Genomic DNA, 19,544 nt, shown 5'->3' with positions numbered 1-19,544 from the left:
GAGACCCCCAGGAAGTCGGGGTGAGGAACAGCACGGGGGTGACACCAAGGTCACATTAAATGAGCCATTTCCAGCTTATTTGGGTTTATTTTGGGTATAACTTCGTCCTTTTAATGTTATTCTTGTCCATTATTTACGGCTCATTCCTTCTATTTTAATCCCAGTGGGGAAATAACCTGGGGAAATAACCGGGCATGTTTTCAGCCCCAAATGCTCCTGGGCTTTTTTGGGGGGCTCCGGGAGCTCGGTGAGGAAAACCACTCATTTTTTTGGGGAAGGGGAGAAAGAATATTCCCTGAGCAGCTTTCTATAAACCAGACTGTAAAAGCTTTATTGGTCTCCACGCAGAATCGCTGCGTGACATCACGGAGGGTACAATTCCAATAAATAAATAAGTATTTACAAAACATGCCGGGGGTATAAAACAGGGGGCTGAACCTTGGGGAAGGAATTAAAGACATCTGCGTGTCTCAAACACTGTTTAGGCACTTTTTGTAGGATAAACCACCACAGAGGGAATTTGAGCCAAGCACGGAAGGGGAGGAGCAGAGTTTTTGGGGGTGTGGTGGCAGAACCTCTGACCTGTGTAAGACACTGGAGGGCGACCACGACAAACCGACTTTGTGTAAGCAACAAGCTGAGAGGTTTGAGCCAGACGAGGGAAAAGGTCAGGAAGGAGCAGCTCCTGAAAGGTGGGATGATGCTTCTTGTCATGGCAGTGTCCTCCCCCCCAGGAGCCATCCCATAAACCAGGAGGTGCTCATCCCTTCTGACAAGGCATAACTGGCTCAGGGTCAAACCTGGTCACGTCTTAGAAGGGGCCATAAACCATCAAAGACTCCCGAGGTGCCCCCAGACTCATTTCTGGGGCTCCCTCCAGAGGGTTGTGTGTGATCCACACTTGGATAAGGCAGGGGAGGTGCCCGGGTGTTCCCACCTGAGCCTGAAGGTGTATTAACCCTTGGAGCTTTTGTATTTTGGGGGCTTCCCCCATCCCTGACAGATCAAGGCTGTGACCATCACACAGCAAAATCACAACAGTCAAGTCCCATCACTGGAGCCATGGGTGGGATCTCTCCTCTCCACTGTCTGCTCTTATCCTTCTTTTTCTTTCTTTCTTTCTTCTTATATATTTTCTTAAGTGACTCCTTTATATGTTGATATTGCTCCATTTCTATGGATAATGCAAACAGCTCCATCCCTCCTTTCCACTGCAAGCAAATTGTTCCAAAATAAACCTGCCACAGACTTATATTTGCAATAAATCATTCCCTCTAATTGCCTATTGACAGGACCCTCAGTCACCCGGCCCTGGGGGCAACAACCTTTTAGGAAACCCACAGTTCACAAAACTATTTTGATTTTCCTTGGAATTTGACATGTAAGTTCAGCATTCCAGGGGGGATGTTGCATGTTAGCGAGTTCACAGTACATGGGGGGGGGAACAGAACCCCCCAGTTCTGACCCCGGGCCCACAAAACTTCCTGTGGGAAAGCAAAGTGCTGCTCTGGGATGATATTTCACTGGCATAAAGCTGTCAGCACCCGCTCCCACATTCCCACCAGCAGCCGCCGGCTTCACCCCACCACAGCTGCCGGAGCAGGACCCCCATGGAATGAAGGAGCTGGAAAAACACAGCCTTTCCCAGATTTTCCCCCCCAGGCCGTGGCTGGAAAATAGGCAGCGGGCGGGCTCCTGCCCCCGTGGGAATGTTTCGCTGTGAGTTCCAGCATGGATTAGACTCAGCCCCGGTCAAGGGAAAACAGGAAAAATCCCTGTGGGCAGGAGGGGTCGTAAGTGGGTTTGTAAAAACACCTTGAATCCGTTTAAATGCGACCAGGGTGGGAAATCGGGGAAGGAATTGGGTGGGGAACACGAGGCTCTGCGGCGCCGCAAACCTTCCCTGCCACGGAAAAAAACCCACCCCGGCAGTGTCGTGTCCCTGTTTAACCTCCACACCCCCCCAGAGAGCCCCAAAATAACTTGAGGGAACAGGAATCAGGCATTTTAGCCCCCCCCCCCCGAGTGACACTCAGCTGGGTCGCCACTGCCACCAGTGATTTAAGGTGGAAAGTGCTCGGGGATGAGGCACGACATGGGGGGGACACGGTGCAGACACGGGGGGCAGAGGGGCCACATAAAGTGCTGCCCACAACATCTTTGCTCCTGCTTCCATCGGCCATCAGTTTAAAACAAATTAACCCGACTCCAGACAAAGGCAGGAGCCTCCCAATCCCGGAAAACCATCCTCTGCAGCCCGGCCCGAGGGAGAGGGGTTGGGGGCCGGGCGACCTTCCACAGTCCCCACCGAGTCAGTCAGAGGGTCCACGCGGACTTAGAGTCAGTTCCAGACGTTTTTCCTTGGGGCTTTTCCCCACCACTGGCTCGGGAAAAGGAAAGCTGAATGCCGGCTGCCGCCTGCGAAGGGAGCGGGAACGGAGCAGGAACGAACGGAGCAGGAACGAACAGAGCAAGAACGGAGCAGCCTCCGCGCGTTCTGCCTTCCTGGCTCTCTGGCGCCAGGGTTCCAAGAGCCGGCTGGAAAGCAGCGAGTATTTTTAGAAGTGGGTTGATCACAGCTTTTCCCAAATTGTCATTAAAAAATTGCAGCAGGGGTGAGGTGGTGGTGGCGGGGGGGGTTGTAAATATTACCCAGTTCAGTCCACCTCCCTCTCTCCGTCCTGCCCGCAGTCCCTACAGTTTCTGTGCGGGGCCGGCACAGCCCGAGGCGACCGGCTGGAGCCCGAGCTCCTTCTCGTGGGGTCCCCCGCACTTGTAATCCATGGTGGCGGGGGGCCGGCAGCGCTTCTTTGCCAGGTGGTAGCCCAGAGCCAGCAGGGCCAGGGCGGTCAAAGCGGCGCCCACCGCGATGCCCACCACGGCACCGGGGTGGAGCGGCTCCGCCTTCGGTGGGGTCCGGCTGGGCGCGGGCGTCCGCGGGACGGCCGGGGTGGGGGGGAGCGTCTGGGATTCGAAATCCCCCGAGAACGGCGGTCCCTCCGTGTCCTGCTCCGGGAACGGGGCGCAGTCGAGGTCGTTGACGAGCCGGTAGCCGGCGGGGCAGTGGCACCGGTAGCCGCCGGGGTGGTTGGTGCAGTTGTGCTCGCAGTAGTTCATGTCGCACTCGTCGATGTCCACGCAGAGCTTGTCGTCGTCCAGCAGGAAGCCCTCGGGGCACTCGCAGCCCTCGCCGTACTGGTTGCAGTGGGGCGGGCACTGGCTGTCGCTGCAGTGCAGCCGGCACCGCGCGGGGTCCCGCGGGTCCACGGCGTAGCCCTCGTAGCACCCGCAGCGGTACCCGCCGGGCACGTCCTCGCAGCTCTGCTCGCAGGGCGCCCTGTAGCAGTGGGACTCGCGCTGGCAGTGCCCGTCCACCATCCTGTAGCCGGCGTAGCAGCGGCACTCGAAGCCGCCCATGGTGTTGACGCAGACCTGCTCGCACAGCCCGGGCTCGCTGGCGCAGTCGTCGTTGTCCTCGCAGGAGCTGCCGTCGGCGCCCAGGTGGTACCCGGTGTCGCACATGCACACGAAGGAGCTGCCGGACACCACGCAGTGCTGCTGGCACGGCGCCCCCGCGCAGGGCGAGCGGCACCCGCGCCCGTCGGGGCCCAGCACGGCGCCGTCGGGGCAGGAGCAGCGCGGCCCGCCCGCGCCCTCGTTGCAGGCGCCCTCGCAGCCGCCGCGCCCCAGGCGGCACGGCCACGCTCCGGGCTCGGCGCGGCCCCAGCGCAGCCGCCCGCCCTCGCCGTCCTCGTCGCAGCGCAGCTCCAGCCCCAGGGCGGGCACCGAGGCCACGCTGCGCGGCGGCAGCGCCAGGAACTCCCCTCCGCGGGCGCCGAAGGGGGTGGTGTAGCTGACGGGGAGCCCCTCGGCGGGCGGCAGGAGCGGGCAGCTGCTGCCGTAGTTGTACTCGCAGAGGAAGCCGTCGGCGGGGTCCTCGCAGCGCCGCTCCTCCCAGCGCAGCTCCCGCGACACGGTCACGCAGCGCTCGCCGCAGCGCGGCCCCGACGGCGCCCAGTTGGTGTAGTCCGTGCGGTTGTCCTCGGTGACCCAGCGGAAGCCGCGGAGCCGCCGGGCGGGCTCGGTGCAGCGCAGGGAGGGCGCCAGGCTGAGCCCCAGCCACAGCCGCCCGCCGCGGTTCTGCAGCAGCAGCGCGATCGCCTCCTCGGCCACGGTGGAGCGCACGGTCATGAGGTGCCCCCCGCCCCGCTCGCACCCCGCGCTCGCCGCCGCGAACGGGCGCGACCCCCAGAACACGGCGAAACACGCGTGCTGCAGGCACTGCGCGCCCGACGGGGCGAGCGGCTCCGGCTCCCCCGGCTCGCCCGGCGCTCCCAGCCCCATCCCGAGCAGCAGCAGCAGCGGCAGCAGCAGCGGGAGCCGCCGCATGGCCGGCGGAGGGGGCGGCCGGCGCCGCCGCGGAGCTCTGGCATGGCCGAGCCCGCCGCCCGCCCCCTTTATAGCCGCCCGCCCGCCCGCCCCGTCGGGGGAAGGAAGCGCCTCGGGGGACGGGGAGTGATTGCGGCGGGTGAATCCCGGCCAGACGCGTCTCCCCCTTCCCCTCCCACCCGCCCACGCCGGCCCCGGGGCCCCCCCTTCCCGCATCCTCCCCACGGCTCCTCCCCGGCTGGTCCCGCCCGGGAGGAGCGGGAGGGGCGGGAGCCGAGCGGGGTATCCCGCGGGATGGACGGGGGCACGCGCCGGGGAGCGGGATGGGGCCGAGCGCGACCGGGAAAAACGGGGGTTCTCCCGGTGCCGAGGGGGAAACAGCAACTGGGTTTCACAAAAGGGCACCCCGGGATGGGAGTCAGAGCGGGTGAACCCCGCTGGGATCGTCATCACCCCAATGGGATCGTCACCCCAGATGGGATCGTCACCCCAATGGGATCGTCACCCCAGATGGGATCGTCACCCCAATGGGATCGTCACCCCAATGGGATCGTCACCCCAATGGTGTCGTCACCCTGTTTGTGCAGCAGCCACAGCGTGGCAGCGGGCCCAGGGCAGTGCCCGCCCCCCTGTGCTGGGCGCTGCTGAGCTCACACCTCAAATCCTGTCTCCAGGTTTGGATTCCGCATGAAAACAAGGACATTGAGGGGCAGGAGCGTGTCCAGAGAAGGGAAAGGAGCTGGGGAAGGGTCTGGAGCAGCAGGAGAGGCCGAGGGAGCTGGGGGGGAGCTTAGCCTGGAGAAAAGGAGGCTCAGGGGGGACCTTCTTGCTCCCAAAAACTCCCTGACAGGAGAGGGGAGCCAGGTGAGGGTCGGGCTCTGCTCCCAGGGAACAAGAGACAGGATGAGAGGAAACGGCCTCAGGCTGTGCCAGGGGAGGGTCAGGTTGGATATTCGGAAAATTTATTTACTAAATAATTTAAACGACAATAATAAATCAATATATATGTATATATGCCAGTAAATTATTATAGATAATTTATATATCGATATAAAATTCTATAATTATAATAATTGTTATTAATCTTATTAAGCATTATTATTATTACCCTTTTCCCCACAGCCTCCTCCCAGGGCACCAGGGGGTCCCACTCCCGGGATATCATCTCCCTTTCCCTGTGGGCACCTCCAGCTGTCCCATTCCCTGTGTCATCTCTGGGGGATCTGTCTCTGCTGCCAGGACACAGCCAGGAACAAAGTAAAAATGAAAACCAAACATCCAAAGCTTCTCCACCCCAAAGAAAAGGTATTTGACCCTTTTTGGTTTTAATTCCTAAAGGCTCAGTCACTGCAATTAACTCTTGGGATCCCCCCAGCGGAGCAGCAAATCCCTATTTCCTCGGCTCATCCCAAGGAATTTACTTCATTAAAACTTCATTTATTATTTATTAAACTCCTGTGGTTTGTCTTGTCCCTCTTCCCACCCCGTGTGGGTCCCGTAGCTCACGTGAGGCTGTGGGGAAAAGGATAATAATAATAATGCTTAATAACACTAACAATAAATTATTATCTCTCCTTTCATCCCCTTGAAGGTTTCAGCTCTGCCACACGCTTGGAAAATCAGTGTCCATGGGATTTAATTCCAGAGGCAGGGATGCAGCCCAAGGAGAAAGGTTGGAGGGACAGATTAGTGTCCTCGTGTGTGAGCTTGCAGTGGCCATTCCTGGGATAAAGAATTCATCCAAGGAGAGCTCAGCCACCCTCCATCCCCTCAAAATGAGGACAGGATCATTCCCAGGGCTTCCCTGCAGAGCTGGGTAACACTGACCTTCCTTGGCTTTAGTAAAACCTCTTGCTTCCCCAATTTTCACTTCAGTTTTTTCAATTCTTCCTCTTCTACTTCTTCTTTTACTTCTTCTTTTTTTTTCAGAAGCAAAGCAGCGAAATAAGGGTGGAATTTCAGGGCAAAAAAACCAGAAAATAAAAGAACACCAAATTTAATAAGTGGAAAATTAAAAAAAAAATAACCAAAAAAACCCAAATAGATTTCTGGTTTGTTCCTTTTTTTTTTTTTTTTTTTTTTTTTTTTTTTTTTTTTTTTTTTTTTTTTTTTAAAAGCAACTGTAAAACCAGATAAAAAAATTCCTCGTCAAGGCTGAGCGATGGGAAATATTTCCAGGAAAAAATACAGCCCTCCCAAACAATGATCCCACACTGATGTCCTTGCCCCACCAACAGCATTTGCAGGGTCGACCTTTGCCGCTAAAAAGATAACTGGGGCGGGAGGAACGCGATTAATCATGTTTTAATAATTCCCTTTTTTATTCGGATGAACCTCCCCGTCGGCACTGCCTCCAGCCCGGGGCTGACTCAGGGTGCCAGAAATGCCCTTCCTGCTGTGAGGCGGCTTTTCCTCCCCCCTCAAACCCATTAATCATGTTCCTCTGCCACACAAAGCTCTTGGGAGATGTTCCCGGAGCGATAAGGGGACGGAGACCTTTCCCTTTTTCCCTCTGGCTCTGACTCATCCCTGTCACTGTCAGCCCCGCGGGCAGAGGGACACCGGGAGCGGGTACTTGGAATGGTTGTCCTGACCTGTGTGTGTCAACAGGGGGATTTTTGGCGTCTTTGTGGCGTTTTGGAGATGAGGTTCCTCAGTTGGAATGCTGGCAGTTATCCACGGGGGAATAGAATGCAATGGAACATAAAATAATAATATTATGTAATGTAATTAATATGGAATATAAAATAATAATACAACGTAATTGATATGAAATCATCAAAAATGGTTTCATCCTATTATTTGATCCCTAAAAAGCAGATCTCTACCCTCATAGAGAGCTGTGCTGAAATCAGAGGGATTGCTCACGGATTTAGGACCTTGATCGTGGAATTAGGACCTTGGTCATGGGATTAGGACCTTGCTTGTGGTTTTAGGAACTTGGTCATGGGATTAGGACCTTGCTTATGGGTTTAGGTCCTTGCTCGTGGGCTTGGGACCTTCCTCATGGTTTTAGGAACTTGCTCATGGGTTTGGGACTTTCCTCGTGGGCTTAGGAAGTTGCTCATGGGTTTAGGATCCAACCAAGCCCATCCCAGTGCCCCCACACCGTGGCCTTGGTAGGGATGAAGGGAAAGGCCTTGCCCAGGACCGCAGAGCCTGGGAAAGGCTGAGATTCCACATGGGATGAGCCCTGGCAGAGGATTTGGGAGCACCATCCACTGCTGTGGGAAACACAAGGATTCCAAGTACCAAGCCAACAGATTTCTATGAATATATTTATTAAAAACCATTGAAGACACTTTCTGTTCAGGTTTTATTGGTGTTTCATCCAGAAAGCAACTTACAGCCTTTTTTCCACAGGTGGGAAAACCTTATCCTTTGAGTCCAAGTGTTTAATTCTGGCCCAGGAAAATAAAACACTCATCCATGAGGAAAAAAAAACCTTGGACCAGGATGAATGTCCTGCATCCTCTGTAAGACAGGGCCCCAAACTATCCTGTCCCGTGGGATTCACTGGTCCCTGGACAACTCCCTAAGGAGCACACGGATCCAAAATGGTCCTGCTGGGTTTGTGGCAGGAAGAAAGGGAGCCGTGAGATTATCCAGGTGGAATTGCACATCAGGGAATAGCCCACCAGAGAGAACTCAGACTAAAGCCCAGCACAAAGTGAAATAGAAAGTGAAATAAAATTTAGATATTCAGCAATGTAAGTGTGACTTTGCAAAATGTAAAACTGCTTAAAAGTTTCTGCCCAAACTGTGGGCAATTGAGATAAAATAGCTTAGAAAATAGGGAAAGTTTTTTTTAGCACGTAGAGAGGGGTGGGGAACCTGAAACTGCTTGAAATGATAAAACTTTATGTAACTACTCTCTAATGGTAAGAATAGAGGGTAAAATTAAATGTCTATTTAGATAAGACAGACTGCAAAAAGAGTGTGTGTAAAGATATTTTTGAACTTGCTACTTTCAAACTGTATAAAAAGCTGTGTTATTTCTTGGCTCAGCGGAGTGCACTGGGGAGAACAACTACCCCTTTGCATTCCCCGGCCGTAATAAAGGTGCTTTTCAGATTGGCAGAAGTTTCTTTGAATCAAAAGCAGTGTCTTCCCAAGGCCGGACCCACCTCTGTATTCCACTGGAATGCACAGAGGTTGTAACAGGAATTAGGATTACCATTTTTTCTGGAGTAAATGTACCAGTTCTGGTCCCACCCTTATGCTTCCTTTTCTCTTGTTTATACTGTTATAGCCAGCAGTTTGTGGACACCTTAATAAAAATGAAGGCTGTCTTTTCCCACAGATCCCGAGTCGGCATAATTTGATGTATGTTGGCTGTCCCCCTGATTTTGACGGGGTAATTAATCTGCCTAATTTGTTCGGTGCCTGCCTTGGAGAACACAGGCAGGGGAGGAATTTTCTGTAGGATTTCTAAGAATCCCACTGCTGCCTTCTCCCCCTTCTCCAGCCACCATGCAGAGAAAAGAAAGCGCAGACAGAACATGGAAAACATTCCTATCAGCTACATTTTCCTGTGCTGTGTTTTCATCTCACAATGGAGCCCCAAAGACGAAAAAAAATAACAGCAGGAAAGGGTTTTCCTCCATGCTTGGAAGAACAGGATGCAGGTCGCTGCCTACTGCAAACTCCTTTGTGTTCAATTCCCACTCCTGGAGCAATTAAGCCTCAAGGACAATGAACCCAGCAGAAACCTCAGGAAGCTGCTGTACCCTAAAATCACGTGTCTGTTCTTTGCTAGCACCTTTTTGCCCCCGCAGAGCGCGGATAAACCAGGAAGGAACGCTGCTGGGATGGGATGGGAAGCAGGTCCCCGCGCCCCTCGGGATTCTGGGAAGGATTCCTGATGAAACGGCTTCGTTGTCAGGAGGGGCTCCGTGAAGCTGGGGAAGTACCTGGGGGGCACCTTTGCCCTGAGAAAGCATTTGCAGTGGTGGAGTTACAAGTTTGACGCATAACAAAGAGCAAATACCCAACATCCAGCGCGTTCCTTACGCGGGGAGGGAGGGAAAACACGCTCAGCCCGGAGCCCAGGCAGCCAGGAAAGGGATCCTACCCAAAAAGAGTGATCCAACAGGAAAAGTCCGGCCTCCCATCCTGTTGCTGCGAAGGAGAGCATTGTTTGCTGTATTTTGCAAGTGGATTTAGGCAGGATACACTGGAAATGGGTAGGTGGTTCTTCCAAACACAGCTTCTCCTACCTTTTTTTCCAGTACAGGTGCTGCCTTGGCCCCTCGCTGAGCAGTTTTCCCAGCGCTGAGGTGACAGATTTTTAATAAAAACCCCAAAATAAAACATTCGAGCCCGCCCTGCTTGTGTCTGCAGGGGTCAGTTCTCACCCCGGTGAGACACATCCGAATTTCAAGCCCTTTTCCAAGAGAACAAAGCAAATCCAATGGTGGAATTCAGCCGTGAGTGGAAGTGGGGGGGAGCAATGCTTTGGGGATAGCAAAGGACAGGGTGGGGAAGGGCTACAGGAGAACTCGAAACGAACTGTTTTCCTTTAGGAGTCCGAACCATAGCTGTTAATTTGCCTTTTTGGAGCACGGCGAGGTCCCGAAGAGCCGAGGAGAAGCCCTGGCAGGCAAATCCCACCCCATTCCTCCTCCCCCTGGTTAACTCTTCCCGGTGCAGGACCGCACCGCACAGACGCACCCCGAACACACATCATCCCCCCTCCCTTTTATTTCCACTTTCGACCGCCCCGCGCTCCCCGCCTCCCTCCTACCTGCGCTCCCCGCCCTGCCCGCGGCTCTCGGGCTGCTCGGGCACCCAGCAATAATTATCCGCCGCGCTCTTGGCCGGCCGCTTCTCCTTCTTGGCGGCCCTCCTCCTGCAAGCCACGAGGGCCAGGGCGAAGGCCAGCAGGAGCAGGATGGCCACCAAGCTTCCCAGGATGTAGTAGAGGAGCAGCCGCGGGCCGTCGGCGCTGTGCTCGTCGGGGCCGGGGGCCGCTCCCTCCGCCGTGGGGGCCGCCGGCGTCACCCCGGCGGGCACTCCCAGAGTCCGCGGGATGCTCGTGGTCCGGGGGGTGCCCGTGCTCCGCGGGGTTCTCGCGGTCCACGCGGCGCCCGTGCTCGCTGGGATGCTCGCGGTGCCCGGCGGGCCGTCGGGGACCTCCTCCGCCGGCTCCTCTCCGGCGGCGGCTGCGGCGCGGCAGCCGCGTCCCTCCTCCTCCGGCAGGAAGCCGGGCGGGCACACGCACTCGTAGCCCCCGGGCAAGTTGCGGCAGGGCCCGGGGCAGGGATCCCGCAGGCACTCATCCACATCCAGGCAGGAATCCCCGCCCGGCTGGCGCTGGTAGCCGGGCCGGCAGGCGCAGTGGAAGGAGCCGGGGACGTTGATGCAGAGCTGCGGGCACACGCCGGGCTGGGCACACTCGTCCAGGTCCTGGCAGAGGCGGCCACCTGGCCCCGCCGGGCGGTAGCCGGGTGGGCACAGGCACGCGAAGCCCCCGGGAGTGTTGTGGCACTGGTGCTGGCACGGTCCGGACAGACACTCATCCACATCCAGGCAGCTCCGGCCGTCGGGGGCCACGGTGTATCCGGCCTCGCAGCCGCACTCGAAGCCACCGGGACGGGCCCGGCAGGTGCCCTGGCAGGGGTTGGGGTGGCAGGAATCCTCGGGCACGCAGGAGGCCATGTCGGCAGCCAGGGAGTAGCCGGCGTGGCAGGAGCAGCGCGGGGGCTCCCCGGGCACCTCCAGGCAGCGGTGCTGGCAGCCCCCGTTGCGGTGGGCACAGGCCACGGGGCACAGGGGCCCGGGGGGGTCCCAGGCGAAGCCCCCCCCGTCCAGCGTCCCCTTGCAGAGGGCGAAGTCCTGGCTCTTGTCCCCCTCGCAATCCACCTCGGCCAAGGTGCCGAAGGGCGCGGCCGCCAGACGGGAGCTGCGCACCCCGAAGGGGGTGCCGTAGGTGACCCGGCCGGGCCCGGCCAGCGGCAGGAGGCCGCACATTCCCTGGAAGCTGAACTTGCAGAGGAAGGCGGGCAGCGGGAGGCGGCAGGGCCGGTCGGCCCAGCCGGCGGGGCCGTGGGGGCCGCGGGGCCGCAGGCTGGCGCAGCGGGCGCTCGTGCAGGTCATCGACGGCTCCGACGCCCACGCCGAGAAGTTGCCGGGCGTCCCTCCGGCCACCCAGGAGAATCCCCGCAGCGGCTCCTGCGGCTGGACGCAGTGCCCCCGCTGCAGCCACAGCCCGATCCAGGCCGGGCCGTGCCCCCCGGCCGCCTCCAGCAGCTCCTGCAGCCGCGCAGCCTCGCCGGGGCTGCCCACGCTGGCCAGGTTGCCGCCGTTGTGCCGGCAGCGCTCCTGGGCGCCCTTCCAGTCCAGCTCATCCCGGTGCAGGGTGTAGCAGGCGTTGTCGGCGCACACCACCTCCGCCTCCTCCCCGCCAGAGCCCGGCACCGCCAGCGCCAGCAGCAGCAGCAGCAGCAGCAGCCAGGCCAGGGCCATCCCTCCAACTGGACGGACGGACACACGGACACAGGGACTCGGCAACGCCGGCTCACATCCCCTCGTCCCGCCGAGCTCGCCCTACGCGCATCCTGTGCTCCTGGGTCTCCTATTTATCACCGGAGGCCACGGTTTCCTGTAGCGTGGTTCGGCTCCCGGTTGCTTGTTGGTCCCTCGCTGTCTTCCCCTTCCCCCCAGCACGGCCGGCTCCGAGCTCCCATCCCAAAGTTTCGGCTGCTCTGGCTGGTGACGCTTTTCTACGGGAAAAACTCGCCCCGTTCCTGCCTTTTTTTTTTTTTTTTTTTTTATTGCTGCTGTTTTTCAAGGGCTTGATTTACTCCCTCAACCCGGCAGACGGTTTTCTAACCCCTAATAGGGTCCGAGAGTTTGCAGGCACGTCTTGCTAAAACGGGGAAGGAAAACAACCGAACGGAGGAGCCGTGGGATCCCTGGCCATCGGCCTCTAAAGCAGACGGAATATTTGGCGCCGTCTCCCCCGCGCACGCGCGACGCTTCCAGTGCATTTTTCCCCTTCTCCATGTGCTTTAAATAGATGGACGAGCCCTTGGAATAGGAGCTGGGTCGTGGGAAGGTCCGGGCTGCCAGGACAGAGCCAAGCTCTGATGCCGCCCCGAGCAAACCCTGGTCGGTGTTGGCATCACGTGGGCGAGGGTGGATCGCGGAATCCCACAATGGTTTGGGCTGGAAGGGACCTTAAAGCTCACCCAGTCCCACCCCCTGCCGTGGGCAAGGACACTTTCCACCACCCCAGGCTGCTCCAAGCCCTGTCCAACCTGGCCTGGATGCCAGGATGCTCCGTTAACACCTCCCTGATCACCTGTGGCAGGAGGAAGGCAGGATGGTGTCTCCAGCCACGGTGCTCCTGGTGCTTCCCACTGGCTGCTGGGAGACCCTGGGATGAAGGTGAGCTGGCAGAAGCTTTGATGACACGTGTCAAGCGATGCCAGTCACTGGAAAAGCAGAAGGAGGGATAACAAGTGACCAAAATGGGTTTAAAAATAGCTCATCCCTGATGGTCCACCCGCCCTGCTGCATCCCCAGGAGCTTCTCCTGGAGCTTCCCTCTGGCAGCAGCTCATTCAGACTTTAACCCCTTGACCTGGGAGTCTGTTGTATCCTTTCCTGCTTGGCAGGCACCCATCACAGCCATGAATTCCCTGCTCATTCCAGGATTTGTTGGTTTATCTGGGTTTTGTGGGCTGAGCTGGCTCAGTAACCAGAGAAAGCAAAATGAGGAACCCCCTCGTTCGCATCCCTCCTAAAGAGAAAAGCTGCCAGAAATCCCACTACTAAACACTGCAGATTTCTGCCATTATTCCCCAGACCTGCCCATGTACAGCATTCCCAGGACAGCCCTGGTTGCTGGGATGTCTCCTGGCTTCCCCTGTCTGAGCAAAGGTCCAGAGATCCACACCTAACACTCCAAAACCAGAGAATTTTGGGTCAGCAGCCACCCCAAAAAACTGCAGTGGGAGGAAAAAACCCACCTTTGATGCCATTTCAACTTGATTTTATTCAGAATTTCAGAAAGGTGGGCTGGGGTGGGGGATTTTTTTTGCCTTGGAAGGAATAAGAGAGCTCAACACAAAAGCATTTCCTTGCTGCCAGCCCAGGACTGTTATAAAAACACGGCTCGTGTTTTCCCTTTCCAACTGGTCCCACAAGTCCCAACCAACAAATTGCTTCAACAAACCAATTCAGCATTTTTTTTTGGTCCACTTTTTCTCCATTCCACGAAGAAAAAAAATGCCCATTTTTTAACTATAATTCCTCTGGATGTTCCCAACCTGGGCTTATGAAAAACCCCCAAAATACTTAAATATAATTTCTGGGTGTGGATCCAAGAGGTCATTCCAGGGTAATTAAATAATTGCTCCATTAGGATGTGTAGGAAGTCAGGGCTCCTGTCCCAGGGAAGAACTTCTTTTTTCAAGACCGTGGTGTCTCAATTTGCAAAAATGAAGCTAAAAACCTTTGCCAGCAGCTTTACTATATTTTTCTCCCCAATAAATATTTGAATATCCCTGTTTACAAACAGTTCTGTGGACAGGAAACCTCCCCCCCCATCGCTTTTTGGTGAGATCCCTGTCTGCAAAACTTGTGCCAGTATTTTTTACCCACAGCTTTGGCAAAGGGAGGTTTTTGGTGAGTTAAAAACACATCGAGCTTCTTTCATTTTTAATAAATACGCCATGCTCTTTAAATTTCCTTCTCGGCCTGATGGTTCGAGAATCAAAGCCGTGGCTCATGACTTAAGAAGGGGTTTGTTTCTTGGCTGAACGAGCCCATAAACCCCCGCCTCGCTTGATAATCAAATCCAAATTATCTCGTGGAGAGCAGAATTCCTGCCGGAGGGCACGCGGGGCTTAAAATAAAGCGGAATTCAATTAAAAAACAATTTAAAAAGCGGCTTGACGAGGGGACGCTGGTTAAAAAAACTGCTGCTGCGAGGCTGAGGGAGGAAACGTGTTCTGTGTGTGTGACATCAGCAGATCCCGAGGGCTGGGATGAGGGACAATGGGGCCGGAGGGGGGGACACCTGCGCCAGCAGCCCACGGAGAAGAATAGGAGGAACTGGGTTTCCTCCGGAGACATCTCCAAGGCCACGGAGCACTGGACAGCCTGGCAGCCCTGGGAAGGGCACTCTGGACGGGGCAGCGCTTTAATCCGTGAAATATCGGGAATTTGGGCAGCGCGGAGCGGGGTTGTGCCCCCTGCTAATGCCAAAGGTGCCCTGTTGGATGTGAAGGTTTTTATTGTGTGCTTTTCCAAGCCGTCAGGGCTGAACGGGGCATTTCCCAGCTGAATGTTTTGGGAGGCGGAAGCCCCGTGGCCAGTTTGGGAGCCCCTCGCTAAGAAGGCGGAATTAGCAGGGCTGTAAGTGGGAATGAAATGCCAAATACCAGGAGCAGGAGGTTTGTTTTACTTAGTTTTTCACCGTTGTTATGGGGGGAATGCAGCACAGCCACTTTACTCCTCAGGCAGTCCCTGTCCTCGGGGGAAACGTGTGAGCCGTGGAGGAAATCTGTGACTCATATTATATATATATGGAAGGTGTCCTTGGAATGGGATGATCCTCAAGGTCCTTTCCCACCCAGTCCATTCTGGTTTGTTTTGATGGAGTGGGTGAACACCCAGCTGGACAGAAGGAAACAGGGAGTGAGGGAAGGAAGGAGCAGTGCCCACCCCAAATATCCCGTCCCTTCCAGGTCTCTCACTCCCTTTCACGGCAGGAGGGGTTTGTTCCAAGCCTGGGCTGGCATTTTCTACCCTGGCACTGTGTGTCCAAGGACCCTCCCTGCAGCTTTATCAGCGTTTCTCCAACACTGGAGCAGCTCCCAGGCTAAACCTCCTTATCAAACCCAGGAATTCCGTATCTCTCCCAGATTAAACCCGAGCTGTGTGTGGACCTTTGCTGGTGTTTGGGGTCTCTGCCAGGTGGGAGGGAGCTGCTCTGGGTGTTCTGAGTGGCTCCCATGTGGGTGATGCTGGAAGTCAAGTAAGGACACGGTCCTCATCTTCCCAAATCCAGCTGGGTTTTATCCCCCTTCTCCAGCCCATTTTCCACCTTGCTGTGTGTTTGAACCCAGGAATTCCAAACACCGTCTCTCCCTTTCCATTTGAATACAGTCACTGGGAATTCAGGGAGGAGAAATCCCACTGAACACCAGCAGGCACATCCTGAGCGTGCTTTTAAATTCCTTTGGGTTATACACAGAGCACACTCTTCCCAAGCTTTTTCCTCCTGGAAGTGGAAGGAGTGGACCACAGCTGGAATGTTAGGCTCTCATAGGTGACCTGGGAGCAGCAGCAGGGCCACTTGGAAAACTGGGAAATCATGACAAAATAAAGCTGGCTCTTTGTCTGCACAGATTTTCTGGCACAAGAGAAGGAAAAGCTCCTCAGATCCTTATGGGAACAGGACAACCATCCTGGGAAGCCTCCCGGGAAGGAAATCCTCACCCCAAGGGATGTTTTGTCTCTTACTTTGTTGTTAGGAGTGGGGGTTTATTATTGTTATTTAAATAATCCTAATAATAATACTATTTAATGGAAAAAATTATTTATTATTTTCATTATTCAGTTACAAACAATACAGTGCCTTGAACCTGCTGACTGGGTTGTACTGGGTGGTCTGGTGCTGGGAACGTGGCGTGGAGCAACCTCTCCTTGCAGATGGAGTGCATTCAGGAAAACCAGGGAATTAAATGAGCTGCTGTCCCTCCTCCCACTGTTGGGATGAGGGATATTCTCCAACGAGCAGTTCTGCAGGAGTTATGCCATAGCAGGGGGGGAAGGTGAAGGAGAGGACAGACGTAAAACCACAGCCCACACTCCCTCCCTTTAATTTCAGAGGGAGATTTAGGGATATTAATGTTGGAATGGCACCAGGACACCTGGCTAGAGCCCACACCCCTCTGACCACACAAATAAACTCTGGGATTTCTCCAGCCAAACAATCCAGAGGTGCCGGGGCTGGGATTTTGAGCTCGGAGCGGGGATTTGCCTGATGATGATCTGAGACAAAGCTGGTTTTGGGACCCTGGCAGGAAAAAAAAAACCCTGCAAAAAAAACCCGCTTCAGCTCTGTTGAATTCCCTGTTATTCCCAAATTTTTTTAGTGTCTCCTGGTCATCTGCTTTGCTGGATGAGCCGTTAGGGAATTTGGCAGCACGGGGAAGGTTGTGTTCCCTCTGCTCCTGAAGTCGTGGCTGAGGGAATTCCAACCCACCTTCCCAACCATGGGATTGCCCAAGGAAAGGAAAATCAGGCTGGTTCACCTGTTCCTGCCATTTCTGGCCCCAAAATACAAAGTGTCAGAAGGAAATGGATAATTCCAAAAGGACAGGGAAGGTTTGCATGTTTTCTCCCTGGATTCCTGTGCCTGTTCTTTGTGGGGAGCTGGAGGCAAAGGCAAAACGTGGGGAGAAAACATTTTTAGCACATTTTAAACTTTTATTTTTGGCATAACTTGGGATTCTCCCCTGTGCATTCCCATTTTAGCTCATCCCACTGGGTGACAGCATTGTTTCTCCAGTTCAAACACTCAAAGGGTGTTAAACACTCCGAGCAAGGACTGTGGAGCACTGATATGGATCCTGGAAATTCAGGCATGTGGCGGCTCTCCAGAGCCTGCAGCAGCCCTGGGTCTGATATTTAAACTAGAAAAGCCAAATTTAAATAAAAAAACCATCCTAAACCCACAGAGCACTCGAAGTGGAAGTGAGATAAGCGTGTCCAGGCGAGGATGTGGTTCCCGTGGTTCCCGTGGTTCCCGGCTAAAGCGGAGCCTGTGGGATGAACATCCCTTTGCCTTCCACGCAGGTGCCGTCATATCCCTAATTTTGGGGCATTTTCCACTCTCTGCAGCTGCTTCAAGTGCTGTAAAGATACATATCAAGCACTGCCTGGGAAGAGCAGCAGCAAGGCCGGCTGTGTTCCCGCAGGGAGCGCAGCACGTGGATCCTGGATAGCAGCTTCTCCAATAAGCTTGCCTGAATCCAAGGCATTCTCCTAATCAGCTCTCATTACTGCTGGGCTGTAAGACATATTTAATTCCAAATGGCCCTTTCCAGTGCACATTTCCCTGTGCTGGTGGGTGTCCAGTACTCTTCATCCCGAGCCCTCGGAGACGATCCAAGGTGTCCGTCAGGAGCCGGTTGCAGCCTGTCTAAATATGGAATTCACATGGGAAGGAAGGTGTTGCTCCATTGCTCTCTCAGGTGATATGTGGGGACTTGTTTCCCTGTGGTTCCTAAGGCTTTTTCCCATGGAAAAAACTTGTCCCTGTTACAAGGGAGCGTCAAGCCTTGGGAAACACCCTTGGCCTGGAGCTGAGCTGGAGCGGCAGGAAAGGCCAGGAAGTAGGAATGGAGATAAACTGGGCTCTGTTAGGGCTGCAAATGGGACTCGAGGGGAGAAAATCGTAGAATTCCAGAATGGTTTGGGTTGGAAGGGACCTTAATGATCCTCTCATTCCAACCCCTGCCATGGGCAGGGACACCTCCACTGCTCCATGTTGCTCCAAGGGGAGAGTGTTGCAGGGCTGGGTGTCCTCCACATTCCAGGGATATCCCGAGTTCCCCATTTTCACCTAAAACCAGGAGCAGGGGGGTTTGAGGTGGTCCCTCATACTCTGTGCCCGTCCCACGTGGTGCCAGAGGGAGAATCCCAAAGGAAACCCCATCATCTCGCACTCACAGATCCAGCCTCTGCCACATGTGATCCCAGCAGGGGGAACAGTCGGGTCTGGAAAGGGCTCCAGGGCCTGGGATGGAGGATCTGGGGGCTCTCCTGGGTGTCTGGGGCAGTCACATACCCACACAAAGGAAGGTGCCTCCGAGTGTCCGTGGTTTCCTCCCTGGAGCAGAGCCAGGGGAGTGGTGGGCCCTGTTATTAAATATTGATTTCCTCCCTTTAGAGCCTGTTTACTCCTCACACACAATTTCCTGCCTGTTTTCCCTCCTGTCAGAATTTCTGCGTTTGTGGCAGAATCCAAATTTCCAATCCCACCCCCCCCAAATATCCCCGGACCGGCCCCAAGGATCAGACACAAGGATGGGGCTTAATTAATTCTCAACCTGAACTCCCTGCGGGATTTACTCATCATTCCCATATCCCAGGGGCTGGGAGGGACCAGGGTGACTCAGCGGGGGTGGCACCATCCCTGTGCCTCCAACACACCCAGCTGGCTTGTTCCTCATTTTCCTATTTTTCCCCAGGATTTTTTTTAACGCTGTCCCAGCCCAGCTGCATTGAATTGCTTTTCCGTTCCCTCCCGGCGCTGCGCACGCTCCCGGGGAAGGAGATGGGTTTGGAAGAGGCTGAAACGTGAAGGAAAAGGCAGGATTGTAAACAATCCAGGGGCCCGGGGTGTTGCCCGGTCTGGGCAGCAATAGCTGGAAGGAAAGGGAGGGTGGGATCCTCCAAAGGGATGAGCGGCTCCTCCGAACCCTTCCCAATTTTCCAGGGCACATTTGAGTGGCGTGGGATGGGTCGCTTCTTCCTCTGCTTCCTGGAGAGAGGGATAAAAGATGGGTACAGCCCAGATAACCAGGGATTGATGAAGGGTGTGAAATGCAACCTGCAGTGGAATCAGGAGGATAATTAATTCCCTGCTTTCCAAAGGAGCGAGGGGTTGGAACAAGGTGCACTTCAAGGTCCTTTCCAACACAAACCACCTCACAATTATTGTTCTCCTGATAACGTTTCCAAGCAAACGGCTCCTCCAGGCATCATCTACCCCTAAAGGTCATGTTTAGGATGTGGGACGGATACACCAACCCTCTGGGAGACTCTGGGTGGTCAGCGTGTGTGTGTGTGTGGGGGGGAAATTCCATAAAAAACGGGGTTATAAATGTGTCATCAACTGGGAAATCTGGAGCTGCCGAGCTGCTACCGGCAGCAGCCCCCCAGAAGCTCCAGGCCCTCTCCCCATCCAAGGAGAGATCCCGTCGGGAAGTGCATCAAGAAGGAAGATGAGCCTAAAACTCCAATACTCCTTAAAAAAAAAATTGGCAGGAAAGTATCCTGTAGCACATGAAAACATTGAGGTCATTCCCCCCGGGATCTGATCCCAGCAATGCCTGGACTGCTCCTGCCTTCCAGAACTGGGCTCTTTTCCAGGCTTTTTTCTTAGTTATATCCAGCAAATCTTCATCCTTGAAG

The 19,544-nt window shown here is 55.2% G+C and overlaps 2 protein-coding genes and 1 long non-coding RNA gene across 3 annotated transcripts; 1 reads left to right on the top strand and 2 right to left on the bottom strand.

Annotated features, from left to right (window-relative positions):
• Positions 1 to 310: 310 nt before the first annotated feature.
• On the bottom strand, positions 311 to 4,389 carry THBD (thrombomodulin). Its single transcript, XM_039389823.1, has 2 exons — positions 2,653 to 4,389; positions 311 to 2,538 (listed from the first exon to the last, which is right to left on the bottom strand). The coding sequence occupies exon 1, from the start codon at positions 4,387 to 4,389 to the stop codon at positions 2,695 to 2,697; it is 1,695 nt and encodes a 564-aa protein (XP_039245757.1). The 3' UTR covers positions 311 to 2,538; positions 2,653 to 2,694.
• Positions 4,390 to 5,529: 1,140 nt separating this feature from the next.
• Positions 5,530 to 6,390, top strand: LOC113997048. The gene is made up of 3 exons (XR_003543979.2): positions 5,530 to 5,694; positions 5,981 to 6,205; positions 6,319 to 6,390. It is a non-coding gene; the product is annotated as an uncharacterized LOC113997048 (long non-coding RNA).
• A 3,712-nt stretch (positions 6,391 to 10,102) lies between these two features.
• Positions 10,103 to 11,868, bottom strand: CD93 (CD93 molecule). The gene has a single exon (XM_027738569.2). The coding sequence runs from the start codon at positions 11,854 to 11,856 to the stop codon at positions 10,132 to 10,134; it is 1,725 nt and encodes a 574-aa protein (XP_027594370.1). The 5' UTR covers positions 11,857 to 11,868; the 3' UTR covers positions 10,103 to 10,131.
• Positions 11,869 to 19,544: the final 7,676 nt, after the last annotated feature.

The sequence above is a fragment of the Pipra filicauda genome, unplaced genomic scaffold, assembly GCF_003945595.2.
Source record: "Pipra filicauda isolate LSUMZ 115617 unplaced genomic scaffold, ASM394559v2 scaffold774_size96166_pilon, whole genome shotgun sequence".
In the NCBI taxonomy this organism is placed as follows: Eukaryota; Metazoa; Chordata; class Aves; order Passeriformes; family Pipridae; genus Pipra; species Pipra filicauda.
The sequence above is the reverse complement of the archived record's forward strand: the minus strand, read 5'-3'. Positions and strand labels throughout refer to the sequence as shown.

What these genes read in the sequence shown, in the direction of transcription:
- THBD (XM_039389823.1), bottom strand. Translation starts at nt 4,389, where the DNA reads ATGCGGCGGCTCCCGCTGCTGCTGCCGCTGCTGCTGCTGCTCGGGATG.
- CD93 (XM_027738569.2), bottom strand. Translation starts at nt 11,856, where the DNA reads ATGGCCCTGGCCTGGCTGCTGCTGCTGCTGCTGCTGCTGGCGCTGGCG.